Source organism: Rhineura floridana, chromosome 20, assembly GCF_030035675.1.
Source record: "Rhineura floridana isolate rRhiFlo1 chromosome 20, rRhiFlo1.hap2, whole genome shotgun sequence".
In the NCBI taxonomy this organism is placed as follows: domain Eukaryota; kingdom Metazoa; phylum Chordata; class Lepidosauria; order Squamata; family Rhineuridae; genus Rhineura; species Rhineura floridana.
This window is the reverse complement of record NC_084499.1, coordinates 4438339-4458741: the sequence shown is the minus strand read 5'-3', so window position 1 is coordinate 4458741 and position 20403 is coordinate 4438339. Positions and strand designations below refer to the sequence as shown.

The 20403-nt window shown below is 44.3% G+C and overlaps 1 protein-coding gene and 1 pseudogene across 9 annotated transcripts in view; both read left to right on the top strand.

Moving 5' to 3' along the window:
• The window catches only part of DENND1A (DENN domain containing 1A), a 342814-nt gene that overhangs the window by 158640 nt on the left and 163771 nt on the right, over nt 1–20403 (top strand). For all 9 annotated transcript variants that reach the window (XM_061604516.1, XM_061604517.1, XM_061604515.1 and 6 more), the window contains one exon: nt 17222–17291. In XM_061604516.1, coding sequence (XP_061460500.1) covers nt 17222–17291 — 70 coding nt within the window. The remainder of the gene's footprint in view (nt 1–17221; nt 17292–20403) is intronic.
• Nucleotides 16899–17007, top strand: LOC133374032 (5S ribosomal RNA; annotated as a pseudogene).

The window sequence follows — 20403 nt, the reverse complement described above, 5'->3', positions numbered from 1 at the left end:
GCACATGGCTCTTTTTTTACCCAAGGGATCAGTTGGGTTCAAAATTGTCCCACTTTTCAGGGTTGCTTTGTAGACGCTGTTTCTATATTGGGTCCCCTCAATTAGATTACTGGTAACAAAGGCTCCCAGACCTGTTGCTGCTGTTTCATGCCGTTATTTGGGGTTTTGGTCTAACCGAGTGGAGTAATCTTACTGCCCCCATTGTCAATCTTCTGGTGCTATTTCTGCAGTGGTAGAGAGAACTCTTCTCATACCTCTTTTGTGACAGGTTGTCTTTCTCAAAAGGGGCCAGTGGACCACGTCAGGTCTGCTGAATCTCTCTCCCTTTGATCTCCCTGTTCCTTATGATTTTCCCTCCGCTCTTCTCTGCTGTGTGTGGTTGTTGTTGATCCCTCAGTTTCAATTATAAGATTAATAATTAAGGTTGAACCTAATGTTCTTCATGGTAGCTCCATGGTAGCCCTGGAGAAGGACTGTAGCTTTGCATTGAAAAAGTCCCAGTCTCTGATATGTCCAAGTAGGACTAGGAGAGACTGGCTACCAATTGGTGTAGACCAGGCAGCCCTCCAGATTTTGTGGGATTTCAACTCCCATCAGCCCCAACCAGCATGCCCAGTGATCAGGAATGATGGGAGTTACCATTCAGCAAGATCTAAAGAACCTCAGGCTAGTCACTCACTCCTGGTGCCCTCCAACTCCCTCTCCCAAAATTCAATTTAAAAGTTCTCATACGAGCAGAGAAAACGGCTTTATACCACCGAATCAGACCACTGGTCCATCTAGCTCAGTACTGCCTGCACCGGAGGTAGCCAGCATAGCATCCTTCAGAAGTTGTTGAATTTAGGAAGGGGCAAGGATTTTGATGAAATTGGAATGAGCATCAGACTTCCCGATAATTCGCAGGTCTGCTGTCTTTGCAGCCCAGTCCTGAAACGTGTGAATCTCCGCTGCTTTTCCCGACACCGTATTTTTACCACATCAAATATAAGTTATTTGATTATTATGGAATGACTTTCCTGACGAGGTGCGCCTGGCGCCATCACTGTTATCTTTTCAGCGCCAGGTCAACACTTTCCTCTTCTCCCAGGCATTTTAGCATGTGTTTTTTTTAAATTGTTTTAAAAAATTTAAAGTGTGTTTTAAATTGTTTTTAAAAGATGTGTTTTAAACTTGTATATTTGTTTTTAATGTTTTAGTTACTGTATACCGCCCAGAGAGCTTCGGCTATGGGGCGGTACACAAATACAACAAATAAATAAATAAGTTAAAGGATCAGCCTGCTTTGCTTGCTAACTGAAATTGACTAGTAGAAGGGAGGGAGAATGTGTCTGAATGTGTCGATATTTCCTTTCAGTAAATCTATATTAATATTGATATGGGGGTGGGGGGAAATCAGACCAGTAAAAGCAATGGATAACAGACAAACAGCAGATCGATACAGACTATTAGGTCGACAGAATATGTTCAAAGTGGCACCAGCCAATGAATACCATCCCTAGTTGCACTGCTACTCCTTGAGCTGGCTGGAGCTGATGGAAATTGTGGTCCAACAAAATCTGGAAGGTGCCATTTTGCCTACCCCTGGTGTACCAGTACAGGGCTAGATGGGCCAATGGTCTGACTTGGAGTAAGGCTACCTCCTCTGTTTCTATGGATTGAATTTCAGGAGAGGGATCTGGGGGTAGAGCCACTTCCCAACCCCCTTGCAGCTTACTGCATTTCTCTGCTGTCTTGCCTTCTTGGAAATTACCACTTCCCACAGATGGAGCCATGAAATGGGGAGGGGGTTATTTTCACTCAGCCCTTAAAAATAACAACAACTCACATTTCTCTAGCAGAAGAGTCTAGCACATAGATCCAAGTGGGTTACGCATTAATGATACTAGACATGTCCCTAATATACCTAGCATCATAAGGAAGCATGGCATTTGAAAAATGGGGCATTAGGAGGTTCCATGACCACTAGGTTCACAGGTGAAGGGATGGTTTTCAAGGCCAGATGAGGAATCAAGCTCTTTCACCTCAGCTGAGTCCAGTAATGGTGATTTTTGTCTGCAAGAGCCACTGGATCGAGCTGGAAAGAGATTTGCTTAAATGGTTCTGTTCTGCAGAGGAACTTTTATTCTGTTAATGTTGCCTTGTGTGCTACAAACGTTAGTCATGGCTTGCCCACAATGGTCACTGGAATGCTCGATAGGTACAGTCAGTATGTATGTGTGGATGTGTGTGCTAAGAAATGCAACTGGGGCACTTAAAATGAGGTGCGAAAGTACTTGTTCCAGGCTGCGTTCTTTTCAAATCTGGGGTCATGTCTTTGTCTTTGATGCAGCCTTTGGGGCTGAATGCTCTGCCTACAGAAGTTTAAGGGAAATCTCTTGGGGAGGGGGCACCGCAACTAAACAAACTCAGCTGCATGGAAAGATCAACTGGGCATTCCTGAAAAGGACCTTGGTGAAGAGAATCGGCGGAGGCCATGAAAGCTAAGAGGCAAAGGCTTCAGGGGGCCTCTTTCTTCAAAGGATGACAGACGGGCTGTGCACAAGGCTGCCCCCCCCCTTTAACGAATCTGGTTCCGATTGTAGTGACCGAGGCTGGATTCCCTGCATCGTAGAAATGGAACAATAATGGCTATGTCTCGAGGAACCTTGTTGGCTTGTTCTGTACTAGGCGAGCTGGCATCTCATCAACATGCACAGTTGTTGCTATGGTGATGTGTGTGTGCGTGAGTGTGTTATTTAAGCTTGCAAGTGTGAGAATATGCCGCTATAATGGACTGAGAGTCTATAAGGATAGAACAGAGGATTAACAATGGGTTGAGTTGCAAGGGGTGTGTGCGCACACGTTTGTGGTAGGCAGCAGAATTGGTAAGGAAATGGGGGAGTGCTCATTGGAAGTGACTGACTGGGAAATTAGTATGCAAGAGCCAAGAAAGATGGTAGAGATCATCTCTCCCCACCCACCCCAACACCAAGTTTATATTTGTAAATGAGAGTGTGGGAACAGTTAAAGGTGTCGTTTGAACCACCATTTTTGGAGAATTCACCACTGCCTCTTAGAGCTGTATGGTTAGGTTTGTGAGGACAAATAAGTGCTTACCGGCTTCATTCAAGGACAGAGGTGGCATGCCTAGGCCAAAACGAGGAGTGAGTGGGAATGGCAGGTGGAGAGAGAGTTATAAATCTGCCTACTCCCTTCTAAACTGGCTGATTGTGTTTGGGTGAAGGAATGCACCAAAAATTCTCCAGTTTTGATTTTTTGCGGGGGGGGGGAAGGAAGAGAATGAAAGCAGTGATTTCAGAAGGCTGGGGCTATTTTGCAAAAAAAAAAGTTTCAATTTTTATACATTTAAATACTCTTTGGTACCATTGTTTTCTCAAGCTGCTATTGCTCCTTGGACACCCTCCCTCCCCCCTCTTTTACAGCTGATTTCTCCTTCCTGTGACGTGGCTGGATGGGTGGCTCTGCACAATTGGAGACCATGCAGGGAACAGGTTGATGCTACAACACCCTTCAGCATTCAGAACATGGAAACTTGTCTCACATTGGACAGACTATTTGTCCATTAAACCCAGTATTGCCTACTCTGACTGGCAGTGATTCTCCAAGAACGTAGCTTTCACTAATTATGCCACTGAATGAAAATGAGAGAAATGGAGCAAAAGATGACAGTGAAAATAAACAGGTGTGTGGGGGGGGGAAAGCACCCTGGCAAATAGAGCAGGAAAACTCTTCACTGAGTGGGTTGGTAGGTGGGATGTGGTGGGGGAAGGTATTGTTCAGCACTGCAGACTATTTCCCCCCCAAAATGGTGAGTAGATTTGGCTCCACTGTATTTCACTTGGCCTCCTGGCTACTTTGTGGATGTGACGCAGAATGTTGTGCTATCCTGAAAAGCTCCAAATTTCTTACTAAAGCAATGACATCAAAATAGCTCTGCCTCTTTTCACCCTTTCCTTCCCTTCCCCTTTGCAAAAGTGTCGTTTTCTGTCCTGCGTGAGGCATCTGGTGTATTGGGGGAGGGCATTTGCCTATGGTGGTGTGTCATTCATGCCTGGTACTTTTGTAATGAATAGAAAGGCAGCTTCACCCTCGTACTGCATTGAGTGTTTTAGTGATCACTCACTGTCATTCTTCCAAGTCACTGTCCTGTTTCCGATAAACGAGCAGGTTTGGTTTTCTACTTCTTACGAAATGGGATACTCCAGGGTCATGTGGTTCTGCCTTGGACACAAAGTTGCCCGGTATTGAGGATTGGGCCTGTGATTCCCCAGGTGATCAGAATGGTTAATCTTCTCCCCCCCTTTTGAGACAACAGCTGCCTCCCGCAAAACAGGCATTTTGCACCAAGCTCTTCGTTACACCTGACCTTGGGAGCGCTTGGTACTGGGAGATAGCCTCTGTGATTTAGAAGATCCCGTGCCTACCTCTCTGCCATTCTAATGAGTTCTTGAAAAAGAAAAAGAAAAAATCAAAGGGATGTTAATGGTGGAATCTTCACATTTCAAAGGGAAGGATATTTATTATACAAACCTCTGACTCATTAGGAATGTCTCGATGTGAGAAGAAACAGCTGCTTCGGCTTTGGGGTGTGCGGGGAGACGTTTTCTCTCTTTTTTGGTTTCCCACCTTCCTTCAAAGACTGGCAGAGATCAACTAATATTTAGATTTTGTTTCTCATTGAACCGTATAGCAGTGATTTCTTAGGCTCTGCTGTGACGTATTCATTAAAAAACCAACATGCTGAAATACTTGTGTCCCTTCTAAGGATGTGCTGTCATGCAATGCTTGTCTTGTGATGCATGTTGCCTGCCTACATGAGGGACAAGGCTCCCTCCTTCTGAGTCAGACCATGATCCACTCATCCCAGTATTGCCAACTCTGACTGACAGTGGCTCTCTAATATCTTTCCCACCCTGCTGAGTTAGGAACATGGGGACATCAGGCTCCTGGTAGTATACTAGGCTTGGCCAATCCAGAGGCCACTGTACATTGTTTGCCAGTTACAAGGGGCGATGCTTAATACACCTCTACATCCACCTCTGGACTTGGTGGCTGAAGGGGGCTCTGAGGCTTCAGTATCCAGCCCCACAGCTTATCCAGGTAGGTCTCAGGAGGTTCCTGACAGTGATGGTCTCTGCCTGGCCCCTCTTTGCTGCTCCCTCTAGCTTCAGCTGCCACGTTCCCTTGGGATGCTATCGATGCTCACGTATATACCAAAGTTGCTGCTGACTCTGGCTTCATGAGCAGATTTTAGATGCCAGAGTAATACATAACTGTAACAATCTTGATGCATAATGTATTGCAAGATGCGTGTTGTGCTGTTAGCAGGGCTGTGGAGTCAGTCGGAAGCAATTTTGGGTGGAGTCGGAGTCGGTAGAAATGTTCCGACTCCGGCTTCAAAATAAAAACTTTCATAGGAATTTAGGAAAGTTTTCTTGTTCAGAATTTTTAATCAGATAAATATATTTTATGCTCTATCAATTTAGCCTGATGATTCACGTGGTGGTGATGAAATGCCTTGTGCTACCTTTTTACTACAGTAAATTTGTTATTGCTAGTTAATATACATTTGCCATTTATGAAGGAGTCTGAGTCGGACAGTAGAAAAATAGAGGAGTCGGAGTTGGAGGTTCGGCGTACTGACTCCACAGCCCTGGCTGTTTGGGTGATCCCGAGTCCTTTACAGAAACGTGGCTCTTTCAGCAAGAGAGTCTGTTGAATGGTGTAAGCGCCAAACACCTTGAAGTCTTCCTCTTCACTCCAATGCAAAACCAAATTTAAATGTGAGCTGATTTCTCTGTTACCTTTGGAGAAAAGGAAGGAAAGAAGAAGGGAGGCATTTTTCTCTTTCTCTCCCTCCCCCAAACCCAAAGCAGCTGTTTAATTTAATATGGAAGCATTCTTCCCATGAACTCTGACTCCGATTAAAGCCTGGGTGTAGCGACCTGTTGCTGGATCAGACCAGAAGCCCATGTAGTTAGGTGTATAGCTGTGGTCTGTCACATGCTCCAGCCCCTGGTGGGCTTCTCTTCCTTTTATTGCTTGTGCCCAGCATCTGATATTCAGAGAAAGGAGTTCCATTTAGATCTCATGCCTGATGACATTAAGCCTTGGAGCGTTTGGCAGACAAACGAGTGTCCGAAGAAGTCATAAGGGTAAAATCCTCCAAACGATGTCTTGTGTCGGCCGGTAGTAATTCCAGGCTGCACATGCAACCGGCCAGGTTGCCCATTGGCTATGTGCCCTGTCAGCCCCACACCATATTTTAGCCAGGAGAAATACGTCTGGTAGCTCTTGGCTTAACTCCTTCAAGATGGTTGTACAGTTTGTTGAACCCAAGGAGGGGGTGATCCCTGGAGCTTCCTCGCCCAGTAGCCTCCTGTCTCTGGGCGCGCTGTGTTCAGCAACTGATCCATGGGGCTTGCAAGGTTCCTTGTTTGCATTAGAAGCACTTAAAGCTTTTTCGTTTGTGGCTGGTGGGAGCCATTGCACTTTATTCCAATAAAACCTAAGCTCAGACATTTGTAACAGATAAAGTCTTAGCTCCAGTGTGTTTTCCTAATGACAGATTTTTAGGTTCTTATTACTGTGGCTATCTTTTTTTAAATTACTATTAGTGTGTACTAAATCTTGGTGGATTAAGTCTGGTCCAATTAGTTAATGAAGAACAATGGATCACATACCTTCCCCCAGCAAAGCATGTGGAATTATTTGCCGTTTTGAGCTTGAAAGAGTCATTCATGGAAGAACAGCTTTAAATGCTGCTGACACATTTATGATCCACATGTTTTGGTTTGGTTTTTGCTTTCAGTTTACTCTTTGAAATAGAGTCCCATCCCCCCAAAGCGCCCTGATAAAGTCAGTAAGGGTGATTATAAAGGACATTTCTATTAACCCCCTAGGGCCATTGTATGTGGCTGGAATAATTCTAAAGGTAATTGTTAAGTTTACACCTTTTGCAGTAGGAAAGCATACATTTCCCCAAGCTTTGAAAGTTTTCTGGTCAGTTAAGTCAAGCCCTTCTTGCCTTGGCCAACTTTGGTGCGCTGAGGACCGCAAGGTCTCAGGCTGATTTTTTCCTCCACCACAATGCTGTCGGCATCAATCCCCACCCAGGGGCATCAGCTTCTTTCTTTGTCACTTGCACAGGCTTGCAATATGTGGAGAGTGATGTGAGGTTTGTCATGAGAACTGCCTGTGCCCCTGAAAGAACACACTAGAAAAAGCATGGGTGTGGATTTTTCTCTTTTAGCCCTCTTTTTTGCCTTTGAGGTAAGTTCTAGGCAGAGCTTGGAAAAGTTACTTTTTTGAACTACAACTCCCATCAGCCCCAGCCACCAAGGCCACTGGATTGGGCTGATGGGAGCTATAGTTCCAAAAAGTAACTTTTCCAAGCTCTGGTTCTGGGATGCTCCCTTACACCCAGCCGGGCTATTGCTCTATCTAGCTCAGTGCTGCCTACACTGACTGGCAGTGGCTCTGCAGGGCTTTCCTAACCCTACCTAGAGATGGCAGGAATTGGGCCTGGGACCTTCTGCATGCCAAACAGGTGCTCTACCAGTGAACGACAGCCCTTCCCGAAGGAGGCCAGCTAATTCGTTCCTCTGGGAGCAAGATTATCTGTGAACGTGATTTTACTTAGGCATGGCGGATGGGTGTTGAGAGTGGCAGGGCGCCTTTTTAATGCACTCCTTTAGCCTTTAGTCTCTTCACCTCCGTGAACTGAAAGATTCCAGATCAGTGGAAAAGACTTCTCAGAGCCTACTTGCCGTGTTTTTGGTTTCTCCTGATGACCGGCTCCGTTGCCAACTCGCCGCCTTTGTTTTTCTTTTCTACTTGGCTAGAGACGAAACACTTATCTGAACTGTTTCAATAACTTCTTTACCTGGATCCTTTTATTTACCCCTCTCCCTTCTGGTAGTTGGGGAAAAAATGTGGCCTTGATGACGTGGGGATCCTTCCTTCCCATGCGGTAAGCATGGCCAGTGGAGTGTGAAGCGTGGGGGTGGAGAACAGTAGGAAACTCCCTTGGGCACAGTCCTGCATTTCATCTGAGAAGCAGCAGCAAACAAACTCGTTGAGGGAGGTTTAACCTCCGCTTCCACCATATGAACAGCAATATGATCTAACCCACAACGCCTTGTTTTTCTATACAGCATGCTAGAAGAAGATGAAACAACGAGCCCTCTGGCAGTTTAGACTGGAAAAATTATCATGGTGGTGGAATTTTTATTGGCAAAACTGTACTTCTCCAGATGCGCTGTCTGTTTCATGCATCTGATAAAGCATGTTTTTTGCCCACAAAAGCTCGTGCCCTCCATAGGTTTGCTTGCTTTTATGGAGTCGTAGGATTCTTAGTCTGTTGTAGCAAAACAACAAGCACACACCAACCCAACCCAACAAACATTTATTTATTTATTTATTTATTTGGTTTATATCCCGCCCTTCCTCCCAGCAGGAGCCCAGGGCGGCCAACAGAAGCGCTAAAAACACATCAAAACATCGTAAAAACAGACCCTAAAATACACCAGAACAAAACAACTTTAAAAACATTAAAAAAAAGCTTTTAAAACATCTTTAAAAAGGGGTTAAAAACATTATTAAAAAACATATTAAGCAATTTTAACAGACGCAGACTGGGATAGGTCTCAACTTAAAAGGCTTGTTGAAAGAGGAAAGTCCTCAAAAGGTGCCGAAAAGATAACAGAGATGACACCTGCCTAATATTTAAGGGGAGGGAATTCTACAGGGTAGGTGCCGCCACATTAAAGGTCCTTTTCTTATGTTGTGTGGAAGGGCCCTCCTGATAAGATGGTATCTGCAGGAGGCCCTCACCTGCAGAGCGCAGTGATCGACTGGGTATGTAAGGGGTAAGACGGTCTTTCATGTATCCTGGTCCCAAGCTGCATAGGGCTTTGTACACCAAAACTAGAACCTTGAACTTGGCCCGGTACATGGCTACTCTCTGGAAGTCATAAAATCCCTTAGCAATGCATGCACTACTGAATGAAGTAGTGTGACACCCACATGGCAGAGTGAAAGCAGACCTAACTAGGTCAAAAAAAATGTGGGGCTTCTGGCGCCCGCGCCTTTTAAAGACAAACAAGTACGCTTCCTCCAGACAGGACTGGCTCCAGCTGTGTACCTGGTTTGCTTGCTGAGAGAGAAGCAAACCCAAAATGAGCTTTCTGATGGAACAACAGGAGGCGGCTGAAGCTGTGTTGGTTTCTTGCAAGTTCTGGGCTATTTTGTCCCATCTTAGCCAAAAGAACCGACTACAGCGCAGGAGAAACAGAGGCATTCCTTGGTAGGTAGGTTGCTTGGGCTCTAGTAGCTCTCTGATTTATGACCACTGGAGTCTTTGAACTTCAACTGTCTGGAACAATCTCTAGCCTATCACTTCTTTTAATGTTTCTTGAATCAGATTGTTCTTCCAACCCCCATATTTGTGACAGAGCTCTGGGCAATTTCAGCATGGAGCGCTGCCCTTCCTTTGTTTAACCTCTGACCTGTGAAAAGAAGAGTTAATCAAAAGTTCTGAGCTAGCCAAGAGGAAGAGGAAGTGTTTGGTTACAAATTAAATATGAGCAAGCCATGCGCCATAAATTCCTGATCACGCTACGAGTTTTTTGGGACTTCAGTTCCATGCGGTGTGGGCTGTTGAGGTTATAAATCCAGCCTCTGTGTTCTGAAAAGGGGAAATGCAAAGTAAGTCTGACAGGCTGCCTTTCCCAAGATAAATTCTTTCTGTCTCTTCTGGTCAGCTGGCAGGAGTAAAGTGGACTTTGAAAAGTTAGGCAGCAAAGAAAGGAAGTCTGGCAGTCAGTGGTTGTGGTTTGACATGGTGGATGCAATGAAGGTCACCAAGCCAAAACAGCCTGGCATGCACCTTTGTGCCATGGCTTCATGGTCCATAAGAAGACAGTGGCGCACAGCATGTGGAAGTGGGGCGAGGGGGGACAGCACTCCTCTTGAACTGAAAGGTGCCTCTAGCCGTTTGCAACAGGAAAGACTAGCAGCATTTTATCGTACCCTCATGTAGGGGTTCTTAATAGTTTTGCACGGAAGATCCCTCAAGTCTTTTAGCCTGAAGATTAAAAAAACCACCAGAATTAACAAACAAAAATACTGTGCTCATTTAATTAAAGATGTCCAGATGGTAATTTAAAATATGTATATATTAATGGTATTTGTTGGATGATGCACTTTGGCTTCCATTGTAACAGAGGGCAAGTAGGTGTGTTTTGTAGGGCTTAGTTGCCCTGGCAGACAAGGGTACTGTGGCACGCCTGGAAATGCTGAAGCGCTGATGTTATGCTCTGTGTGTGGGTGTTGCTCCAGCTCTGAAAGCAGCCCTGTCTTCCCCTGTCAAGTACCCGGGTGGTCAGCAGGGCTGTGGAGTCGGAGTCGTGGAGACGGAAGCTATTTTGGGTGGAGTCGGAGTAGGTAGAAATGTACTGACTCCAGCTTCAAAATAAAACTAATAATTTTTTTGTTTTAATGTATGTTAAGGTCTTTTTATGATGTCTTAAAGTGTTTTTAGCGTTTCCGTTTGCTGCCCTGGGCTCCTGTTGGGAGGAATGGCGGGATATAAATCAAATAATAAATGAATAAATAAATAAATAAAATAATATACATTTGCCATTTATGAAGGAGTCAGAGTCGGAGTTGAAGGTTTGACGTACCGACTCCACAGCCCTGATGGTCAGGATGGGGACATTCTCTCTCCACTTTCTCTGTGCGCCTCCATTTGTAAAGCCAGCTGACCTCTGTGCTCTAAGCCCGCGACTGTTCAGCCCTTTGCAAAGAAATGGTTGAATTCCACTCCTAGGCTCTCCAAATTCTCCATCAAGAAGAGCTAGATTCTGTGACCTGCATAAACCTATGCACATGAAGCAGATTTGCAAGATACCTTTTGCTTGGCATGACTTACTCAGCAATTTTTTACTTTTCTGTGTAGTTTGGACTTTGCTGTTTATGAGGAAAGGCAAGATATAGCCATGTATCCCCACGTTGCTTGAAATCTTCTGCTACGCCTTCTGACTGAGACTTCAGCAGGCATTGACTTTATTCTCTCAAACATATATTTGCAGCCACAAGGGCTAGAAACCTATTTAAAGAAAGAAATCCAAGTTATATGGCGAATTGACTTCTGCAGTCCCTTCTACTTTCTGCACTTTGGCTATGCTTCTGTGGGGCAAATAGAGTTTTGCTTGAGCAGAGAGAGACTTTATTACTGGACAAAAGCGAGAAATAATTTCATAATTGTTTCTGGGAGCTGGTCTGGTGAACAGGATCAAGGATAGGCATGGGCTCAGATGCTTGCACATGAAACTTTCTCAAACTAAACAAAACTGCAGGATAAAATTGGACGGCTCATGAGAGGCAGAATGGGATGCAAAGGCGACCAGTGTTTTTCTCTGCAAAAATATTTAGAGCACGCTTCAGTCTTCACAGATTGCTGGACAAGGTGCTTTGCTCACTATCCAAAGCATGCTTATGGAATAGAGCATCAGTTGCTGAGCAGGAGGACATAGTTTGTGTGTCTTGTCAATGTCGTTGCTGCTTTTTGAAGCCTTTTCCTGTCTCTCCTTCCTGCCCCTTTCAAGCCTTTCTTTGCCTCTTCCAGAATTAGATGGCTAGTTGTGTGCATCCTGTAGGGTTGATTTCCCTCGCCACATTTATTAAGGGGCATCTATATTGTCCGATCACAATTTGAGCCAATTTGGAAGTTGGTTTTGACCCTGAATTCTGGCTGGGCACGAAGAAGCTGGCAGAAAGATTACCCCCCCCCCGTGGGGCTTCCTGATGCATTGAAATTGGCCCTTGTCTCCAGATAACTGCTCAAGGCAGAACGTCTGCTGTCTTCTCTCCCCAGATGAAAGGGCAGGACAGGCCCCCTGGGAACTCTCCGGAGGTTGCAAGAGCCTATTTAGAGGAAAGGGAGCTGGTACATGGTTGCTTAGCAAACTGAGCCCAGCTCCCCAAAGACACACTCGGGTACGTTTGATACTTATGCCTTAGAGGAAACCATACGCTGTGCATCTAAACCTTTTATCAGATATACTGGCTTTAGTCTTTCTGCGCTTGCTAGTATTTCTGTTGGCTGTTTTGTTAATAAACCGCCTGTTTGAAATTGTAAAGTTCCAATTTTTCTGGAAATTTTGTGTCCCTTGTCTGTGCAAGATCCAGTTCTATTCCCTGGATAGCAAAAGTGCCTGAAGGGGCTGCGTTGCATTGATGCCACTTTTCAGTCTATAAAGCACATGGATTTCCCAGGGAATAAAGCACACAGTTTTTTCCAGTACAACCAGAAATCCTGGTATAGTTGCGAAGTTATTTTGATTATCGTGTTGGACAAGGAATGACACAGGGAACGTGGTGAGCCTGAAAGGTAGTGGATACAGTTAGTAACCTGAAGCAGGAGGAATGTACCAGTGGGCCAAACTGTGGAAAACTACACACTCACTTTCCTATCTTGGGCCTTTGGATCTCTGCAGTAGTACTGCTACTAAGGTTGTGATAAAACTTTACTTGGTTTTCAGGAGTGGGGGAAGTAACTGCCAGTGGAAGTCCCTGCTTAGCTTTTCTCAGGCTTCGATCCTGCCCAGTCCTGATACCTGAGGTCTCCTTGGATGGGGAGCAGGAACTCTCAGCAGATATCCACAAAACTAGTGATCTTGAAGAGCCAGTGGATCCTGGCATCCCTTCCCCAAGTCTGGAGGATCAACACACCAGCTGGCTCTCAGGCAGTAGTGTAGTGGCAAATTCAGGAGTGAAGGGTAACTTAATGCCACGCCCCTCACAGCCACCCCCACTTTCTAAGATTATATAATAAAATGTGCTTTCAGTCTCTTATGTTGGTTGGAGTACTTTCAGTTAATGATGCATGGGTAAATGTACTAAGTTGCTGTAAGGTAAGAAACTTCATTTGCTGAATTTTCCTCCTTGGTTGTCACACTAAGACTCAGTGTATCTGAGCAGAGTTTGAGTTTTAGGAGGAAACTTAAGAATGGAAATTCCTGACCTTAACCTCTGGTGTGGGCTGCACCAGTTCACCTTACCATGCATGGCACACCCATACAGAATGTCATTAAAAAGCTCCCTCCCCGCCCCTCTCTCTCACACACACATGCTCTCCTCACAGTTGTATTTTTTTCTTTTTCCCTCCTCCTCACCTCCTACTACCGGCTTTGGGATGGAACAAAACCACACATCTTCCCCTCCCCATTTTTGCTGCTGGGTTGAGAATAAGATCCTTGTTAACAAACACACAAACAAACTGGAAGCTATGCAAGCGGGAGAGAGAACCTCCCCTTCAGCCCAAATTCTCCCCTCCCATACCTCCTTTTCCACTTTCCCTTGCTTGCTCTTTGTTGTTTCCCCACTCCTCAGTCTTTCCAGCATGTGCTTTCTCCCACAACAACAGATGCCCCTAGGAGCCAGTCACATGAAAATGGAGAGTGTTAGCTACTGTGAAGAGTCTTCTCGATGGCTGATTGGCTCCAATGACAGGAAAAGATGCCGGAGACATAGGGACCCTGCTGCCAAAAAAGTCAGGTCTGAGACTCCCCCATGATCCTGGATGACTACCCTCTTGCTCTCAGACTCCTCCCCCACCCTCCATCTTCCCTAGGGCCACAGAAGCAGAGGAAGTCTATGAGTGTGGCAGGAGCTGCAGGGCTTCCATGGAAGTACCCATCTAGCTGCATATGAGGCTATTTGAAAAGTGCAGGGAAGCACCTGCTCTGATTGGGGCCTGGCTGAGAGCCAGGAAGGGTGAAGCCTCCAGGTCCTACATAAACTCCCAGTCTGAGCTGCTTCACTGCTGAAGCAACGACTCTGCGAGATCTCCAAGCTCCCTGGACCATGGGACTGTGGGAAAGGGCAGCATCCCAAAGTATCAAGTTCTGTCGCCACTGGTTTAGCACATGGTTTCCTTACTTCTGTCTTTATAAGTGCTCAACACACAACCTGCAGTTCCCATCATCTTTCCCTTAACCTTTCTCGTTGGATTCTTTGTGCTAGGAAACACACATCTCTGTTCCCAGGCTGCTCACAATTACATTTCTCTTGAAGTAGGAAAGCCTGCTGGCCACCGTTTCTCCTTCTGTGGCAGCTATAGGGCTATAGGTGCACAAGCGCATTGCCTCAACCATGCACAATATGGTGGGCGCTGCATCACGACGGAAGCATCTTAGAACATGGTGGCAATGTAGCCACATGTGGCAAATCCGTTGGGATATCCTCCCTCCCTCCTAGTTGAAAAAGAAGCCCGTTTGCATGGGGACAGTGTGGGAATGTGGCTTGTGAAGGCCTGGCTTCAAATTCTCATGAAGATGACTTTGGGCCAGTTACCCTGTCTCAATTGAACCCTACCTCACAGGGTTGTGGTCAGAAATGGGATAACCCCATGTATGTCACCTATAGCTCCATGAAGGAAGGTCTGATTTAAAGATAGATGAATACAGGATTTAAAAATGAAGTTGCCATCACAGGACCTCTTCCTCTCTAGAGTAATTTGGACGCATCCGGGCTATAGTTCCCAATGGTTTGCAGAAGCCTTTCATTAATTTTTTTCATATACTTATATCACACTTTATAGACTCTCAAAGCAGCTTATAAAAGGTTTCTGGAATATAGTCACATTAAAAAAACAGATGTGTACATATAATCAGAAATAACACGGTGCCAGGTTTATTTAGGCAGACTTTTTTTATTTGGCCCTCATTTTTTATCTTCCCTGATATCACCTAATTGATTACATGATACAAGAGATTGAGATGCCAGGGATTCATTGGAAGTGACTAGATGGGGCAGGGAGATTTCGTTTATAGCCGTCTTTCTCCACAAACCTGGTGATTAGCTACTCCCTCCTGCCTGCCCAAGAGTTTTGTGTTAACTGTAAAGACTGCATATTCCTCTAGCGATAGAAGTTGGTCTAGTGTGAACAGCCTATTCCCCCCTATTTTTCCATCATGTGAACAATGTTGCCAGCAGTTTTTGCAATTAAGTGTGTGTAAAAATAAACATTTCACTTGTGCACAGGAAATACAACCCTAGTGAGATGATAACCTTTTATTGGGCCAGCTAGTCTCCTGTAAAATACTGGAAGCAGTTTAAATAGTATATTGGAAACTACTTGACTGTGTAACGGGGAATTTCTCTCTTGCTCTGTGTTGCTTTTCCCAGTAAACTCTTTTTTAGGCTCTTGGCCGACAGCATTAAAATGGCTAAACGATCTTTGCAGGCAGATGGATGCACATCTTCAACAACAGGACTATTGAAGCTGTCCAGGAAACTCTGCAGGCCTTTGCCCTAACATAGGAACAAGTAGCATAAAACTGGACTTTGGCTTTAAATCTGTCATTCTGCCATTGCTAGAAATTCATCGGGTATTACATGAAGAGGAACAGGAGAAATGCTCTGAACGAGCTCACCTGTAACTCTTTGAGAACATACTTTGATTTCAAAGAGTTGCCAGCGCTTGGACAGCTTGGTTCTGGCTCTGCAGCCTTGCAGGAAAATGCACTTTGCACATGACCATGCATCAAGTCAGAAATACTACAGATGCCTCAAACAGCATGTAAGGAAATCAGAAATCTTTCAGTAGTTCAAAGCCTGCAAACCCAAGGTTTGACCTCTGAAAGGCCTTGTAACTTGTAATTTAAATTGGTTTAAGGATTTTATTTGTGGTTGTATTGCATTTAAATGGCAATACAAGTGCTTGTGTGCTTCCCTGAATTCCTTTTTTTTTAAAAAAAAGGATGAAGGGCAGTATATAATGGTTTAAAACAAATAAATAATAAATGCAAACTAGTTTTTGAAATAACATCTATGGAAAAGGACCGTCTCTAGCATAATTCAGTAATCCCTTGGGGCGCTTAAAGCAAAGAAAATAAATCTCTCTTGCTGAACAGTCGGACCCAAGCCCTCACTCCTCCAGCGCCTCTTTCTTTCTTGCTTGAGTGTGTTTACCAGATTTCTTCTTAATCTCTGAGCAAGGCTCCTGGTCCAAAGAGGCCTCTCTCTTTCTCATGGTGCTCTTACGGTGGCTCTTAACTCCATTGAGGTTTATGAGACTTAGAAATAGGAAGCGGAACTTTATCGTCGTCTCTAATCCCCCTGGAATGTTTACATTCTGATGCCAAACTCAGAAATTCTGTTCTAAAGTGGTAATTGTCTCTCTGCCCCCCAGTAGCCAATGGCTCCTGGAGTTGCTTGGAATGTATTAACAGACTTGATAATTCTGTCGTAGAATGTGAAAAGTTTTAAGTTCTTTATCAGTGTGGGGTTGATAAGGTACTTAAGTTTTACGGTAGCTTTCGCAAGCTGCAGGCGGACTTTGACTGTGGTGCTCTGTTCCCGTTATCTGTCACGTCTTCTGCTTCTCACTTCATTCATTACTGTGGCCTGACGGTCAGAGCACTGACTCCCTTGCCACTGACAGAGGCAGCTGTGCTGCGGAGGAGCTTTCACCCGCATTACTTGGGTGCAGTTCAGTGCTCTCTTTTCTCTGGTCGGAAGAAGGAAAGGCATCCATGTAGCTTCCTTGTCCACCATTATAGTTTTAATGGGATTCTTGGCAAAGTTTTAAAAATAATCCAGCTGACCCAAAAACCATGCTATGGAAGCCCTGTACAAAATCCCATTAACGTGATCTTGCAGCACACACCAGTGGAAGTATCTTTTTTTAGGGTTGACCTTTCCTTGGAAGACACATCACTGCTGGCCATAACTTTCTCTTTTTCATCTCTCTCTGTCACAATTGATCTTTTATTAGCAGTTAACATGCAATGGAATATAGACAGCGGTGATGGGACAGAGAGCTAGCAACGAAGTTGCTGCTGTGTTTGACGAGCACGGCAACAGTTTTATACTTGTTGAGGTCATTCTGCACCTACAGCCATACTACCCTGAACATGCCTGATCTCGGAAGCTCAGCAGGGTCAGGCCTGGTTAATACTTGGATGGGAGACCGCCTGGGAATACCGGGTGCTGCAGGCTTCAAGGAGGGCAATGGTAAACCACCTCTGAATACCTCTTACCATGGAAACTCTATGAATACATCCAAAAAAGATTCATAGGGTCACCATAAGTCGTAATCGACTTGAAGGCATATAACAACTACAGAGGCCATACTGCAAAGTGAAACAGTGTTTTCCTTTAGGTCCTTTTTAAAACTTAACCCTGTATTTTTGTTTTTTTCTTTTCTTTTTAGTTATCTCCCATGGTTTGAAGTCTTTTATAAACTGCTCAACATCTTGGCAGACTATACAGCGAAGGGACAGGTAAGTGTCGAGAACTGTGTGAGTGTATTGAGTAAGAGAACAAGAGAACCTGTTGTCAAAGGGCAACCCTGCGGCTCTGTTCAGTTGTGATGTGAACTTGGGCTCACAGGAAATGCCCAAATTTTGAAACCCATAAGTATGACCACATTTTATTGTATTTAAAAAATTTGCCTATACTGCAAATCATTCTCTTTAGGATTTCAGGGGTATTTACAACCAATTATATCACAACACAAAAACAATAATAAAACAGATTTAAAAAACCATTAATTTTAATATTCAATAGATGAAAATGCCCAGGTAAATATGAAAGTTTTTGCTTGGTACTGAAAGGCTTGCAATGTAGGTGCCAGGCGGACCTCTTTAGGGAGGGCATTCCATAGCTGGGATGCCACTGTCAAGAAAGTGCTTTCCTTTGTTGTTAAATAATGAGCCTCTGATAATGGAGGCACATGGAAGAAGGTCTCAGCATAAGACAAGGACAGATTGATATGGGAAGAGGTGCTCCTTAAAGTATTTTGTCCGAAGCCATTTAGAGCTTTAAAGGTTAAGTGCCAGCATCTTGAATTGGGCCCATAAGTGAATAGGTAGCAAATTAAGTTCTCTTAACACTGGCATAATATGCACAACCCTGGCCGCACCAGTCAAACTTTTGGTGGTCATATTCAGCACTAATTGAAGCTTTCAAGTTATGTTCAAGGGCATCTCCACATATAACACATTGTAATAATCCAGTTTGGAGGATCACCATAGCTGGACTATACCTGTCCAGAAATGGCTGCAGCTGGACAACTAGCTGAAGCTGGCAAAAGTGCACTGCTACAGAGGTCGTCTGACCCTCTAGTGGTAAATCTAGATCTAGAAATACCTACAACCCATCCAGAACAGGAGGAATACCAGTGTCCTAGAGCTGAGAACTATCTATCTACAGTTCCTCCCGTCTTGTCAGGTTTCCATTTATTGGGCCTTGTGTAGCCCATCACCACATCCAGGCCCTCTTTCAGCATCTTTGCTGTTTCACTTGACTCAGATGACATAGACTTAATCTTGAGTGGCGCCCAGGACCTGGTGCAAAATGTAAGTGTTGTTGAACCACTTAGGAACAGCCACCATAGTGCTATTAAAGTAAACATACATGTAAATGGCCAGTTGCTAAGAAGATCCAACATGGTCACTTTCTTCTTCAAAAGAGGAAATTCCCCCAAAATGAGGAGATTGGTAAAAAGGAAGTTGAAAAGCAAAGTCAGGAAGGTCAAATCACTCCAAAATGCTTGGGAATTGTTTAAAAACACAATATTAGAAGTTCACGTGGAGTGTATACCGCAGTCAGGAAAGATAGTTGGACCCTTGGACGACAAGAGAGTCGAATGTGTGCTAAAGGAAGACAGATAAGGAGATTGCAGAGAAGCTGAGTGATTTTTTTGCATCTGTCCTCACAGCAGAAGATATAGGGCAGATCCCTGTGCCTGAACTAACTTTTGCAGGAAGGGAGTTTGAGGAACTAAGGCAGATAGTGGTGTGATGAGAGGTGAAGTTCTGAGCCTGTCAGACAAAATGAAAACTGACAAATTGCTGGGTCCACATGCATCCACCCGAGAGTTCTCAAAGAACTCAAATGTGAAATTGTTAATCTCCTAACAAAAATATGCAACTTGTCCCTCAGCTCAGCCTCCATACCTGAAGATTGGAAAGTGTCCAATGTAACACCAATTTTTAAAAAGTGACACGGGATCCTGGAAATTACAAGTCGATTAGTTTAACATCTGTCCAGGGAAAACTGATGGAAAGTATTATTAAAGATAATATAACCTAGCATATAGAAGAACAAGCCTTGCTGAAGCAGAACCAACATGGCTTCTGCAAGGGTAAAATCTTGTCTCACCAACCTATTAGAGTTCTTTGAAAGTTCAACAAGCATATAGATAGAGGTGATCCAGTTGGCGTAGCGTACTTGGATTTCAAAAAGTTTTCAACAAGGTACTTCCCTGAAGCCTCCTGAGTAAGCTTAGCAGTCATGGAAAAAGAGGAGAGGTCCTCTTGTAGATCAGGAATTAAGAAGCAGGAAACAGAATGCAGGAATAAATGGACAGTTCTCCCAAAGGAGGGCTGTAGAAAGTGGAGTCCCCAAAGGATCAGTATTGGGACCTGTGCTTTTTAACTTGATCATAAACAATCTGGAGTCGGGGTGAGTGATGAGCCAAAGTAGCTGATGATACTAAATGGTTCAGGGTCGTTAAAACAAAAAAAGATTGTGGAGAGCTCCAAAATGACCTCTCTAAACTGAGTGAAAAAGCAGATAAGAGAAAAATCCACTCATTTGAAATGTGGTGTTGGAGGAGAGCTTTGCGCATACCATGGACTGCGAAAAAGACAAATAATTAGGTGTTAGAACAAATGAAACCAGAACTATCGCTAGAAGCTAAAGTGATGAAACTGAGGTTATCATACTTTAGACGCATCATGATTCACTAGAAAAGACAATAATGCTGGGGAAAACAGAAGGAAGTAGAAAAAGAGGAAGGCCAAACAAGAGATGGATTGATTCCATAAAGGAAGCCACAGACCACAGAACTTACAAGATCTGAACAGGGTGGTTCATGACAGATGCTCTTGGAGGTCGCTGATTCATAGGGTCGCCATAAGTCACAGTCGACTTAGAGGCACATAACAACAAAAACTGAGTGAATAGGTGGTAAAATGGCAAATGCAATTTAATGTGAACAAGTGTAAAGTAATGCACGTGAGGGGACAAAAATCTTAATTTCACATATACACACACGGGGTCTGAACTGGCAGTGGCTGACCAGGAATGAGACCTTGGGGTTGTAGTGATAGCTCAATGAAGATGTCGAACCTGTGTGCAGCCACTGTAAAACAGGCAAATTCTGTTCTAGGGATCATTAGGAAAGGTATTGAATATAAATTTGCCGATATAATGCTGTTATACAAATCTATGGTGCGGCCACATTTGGAATACTGTGTGTGGTTCTGATTGCCTCACCTCAAAAACGATATTGTAGAGTTGGAGAAGGTTCAAAAAAGGGCAACCAAGATGGCTGAGGGGATGGAGCTACTCGACTGTGAGGAAAGGTTGCTACATTTGGGGACAGTA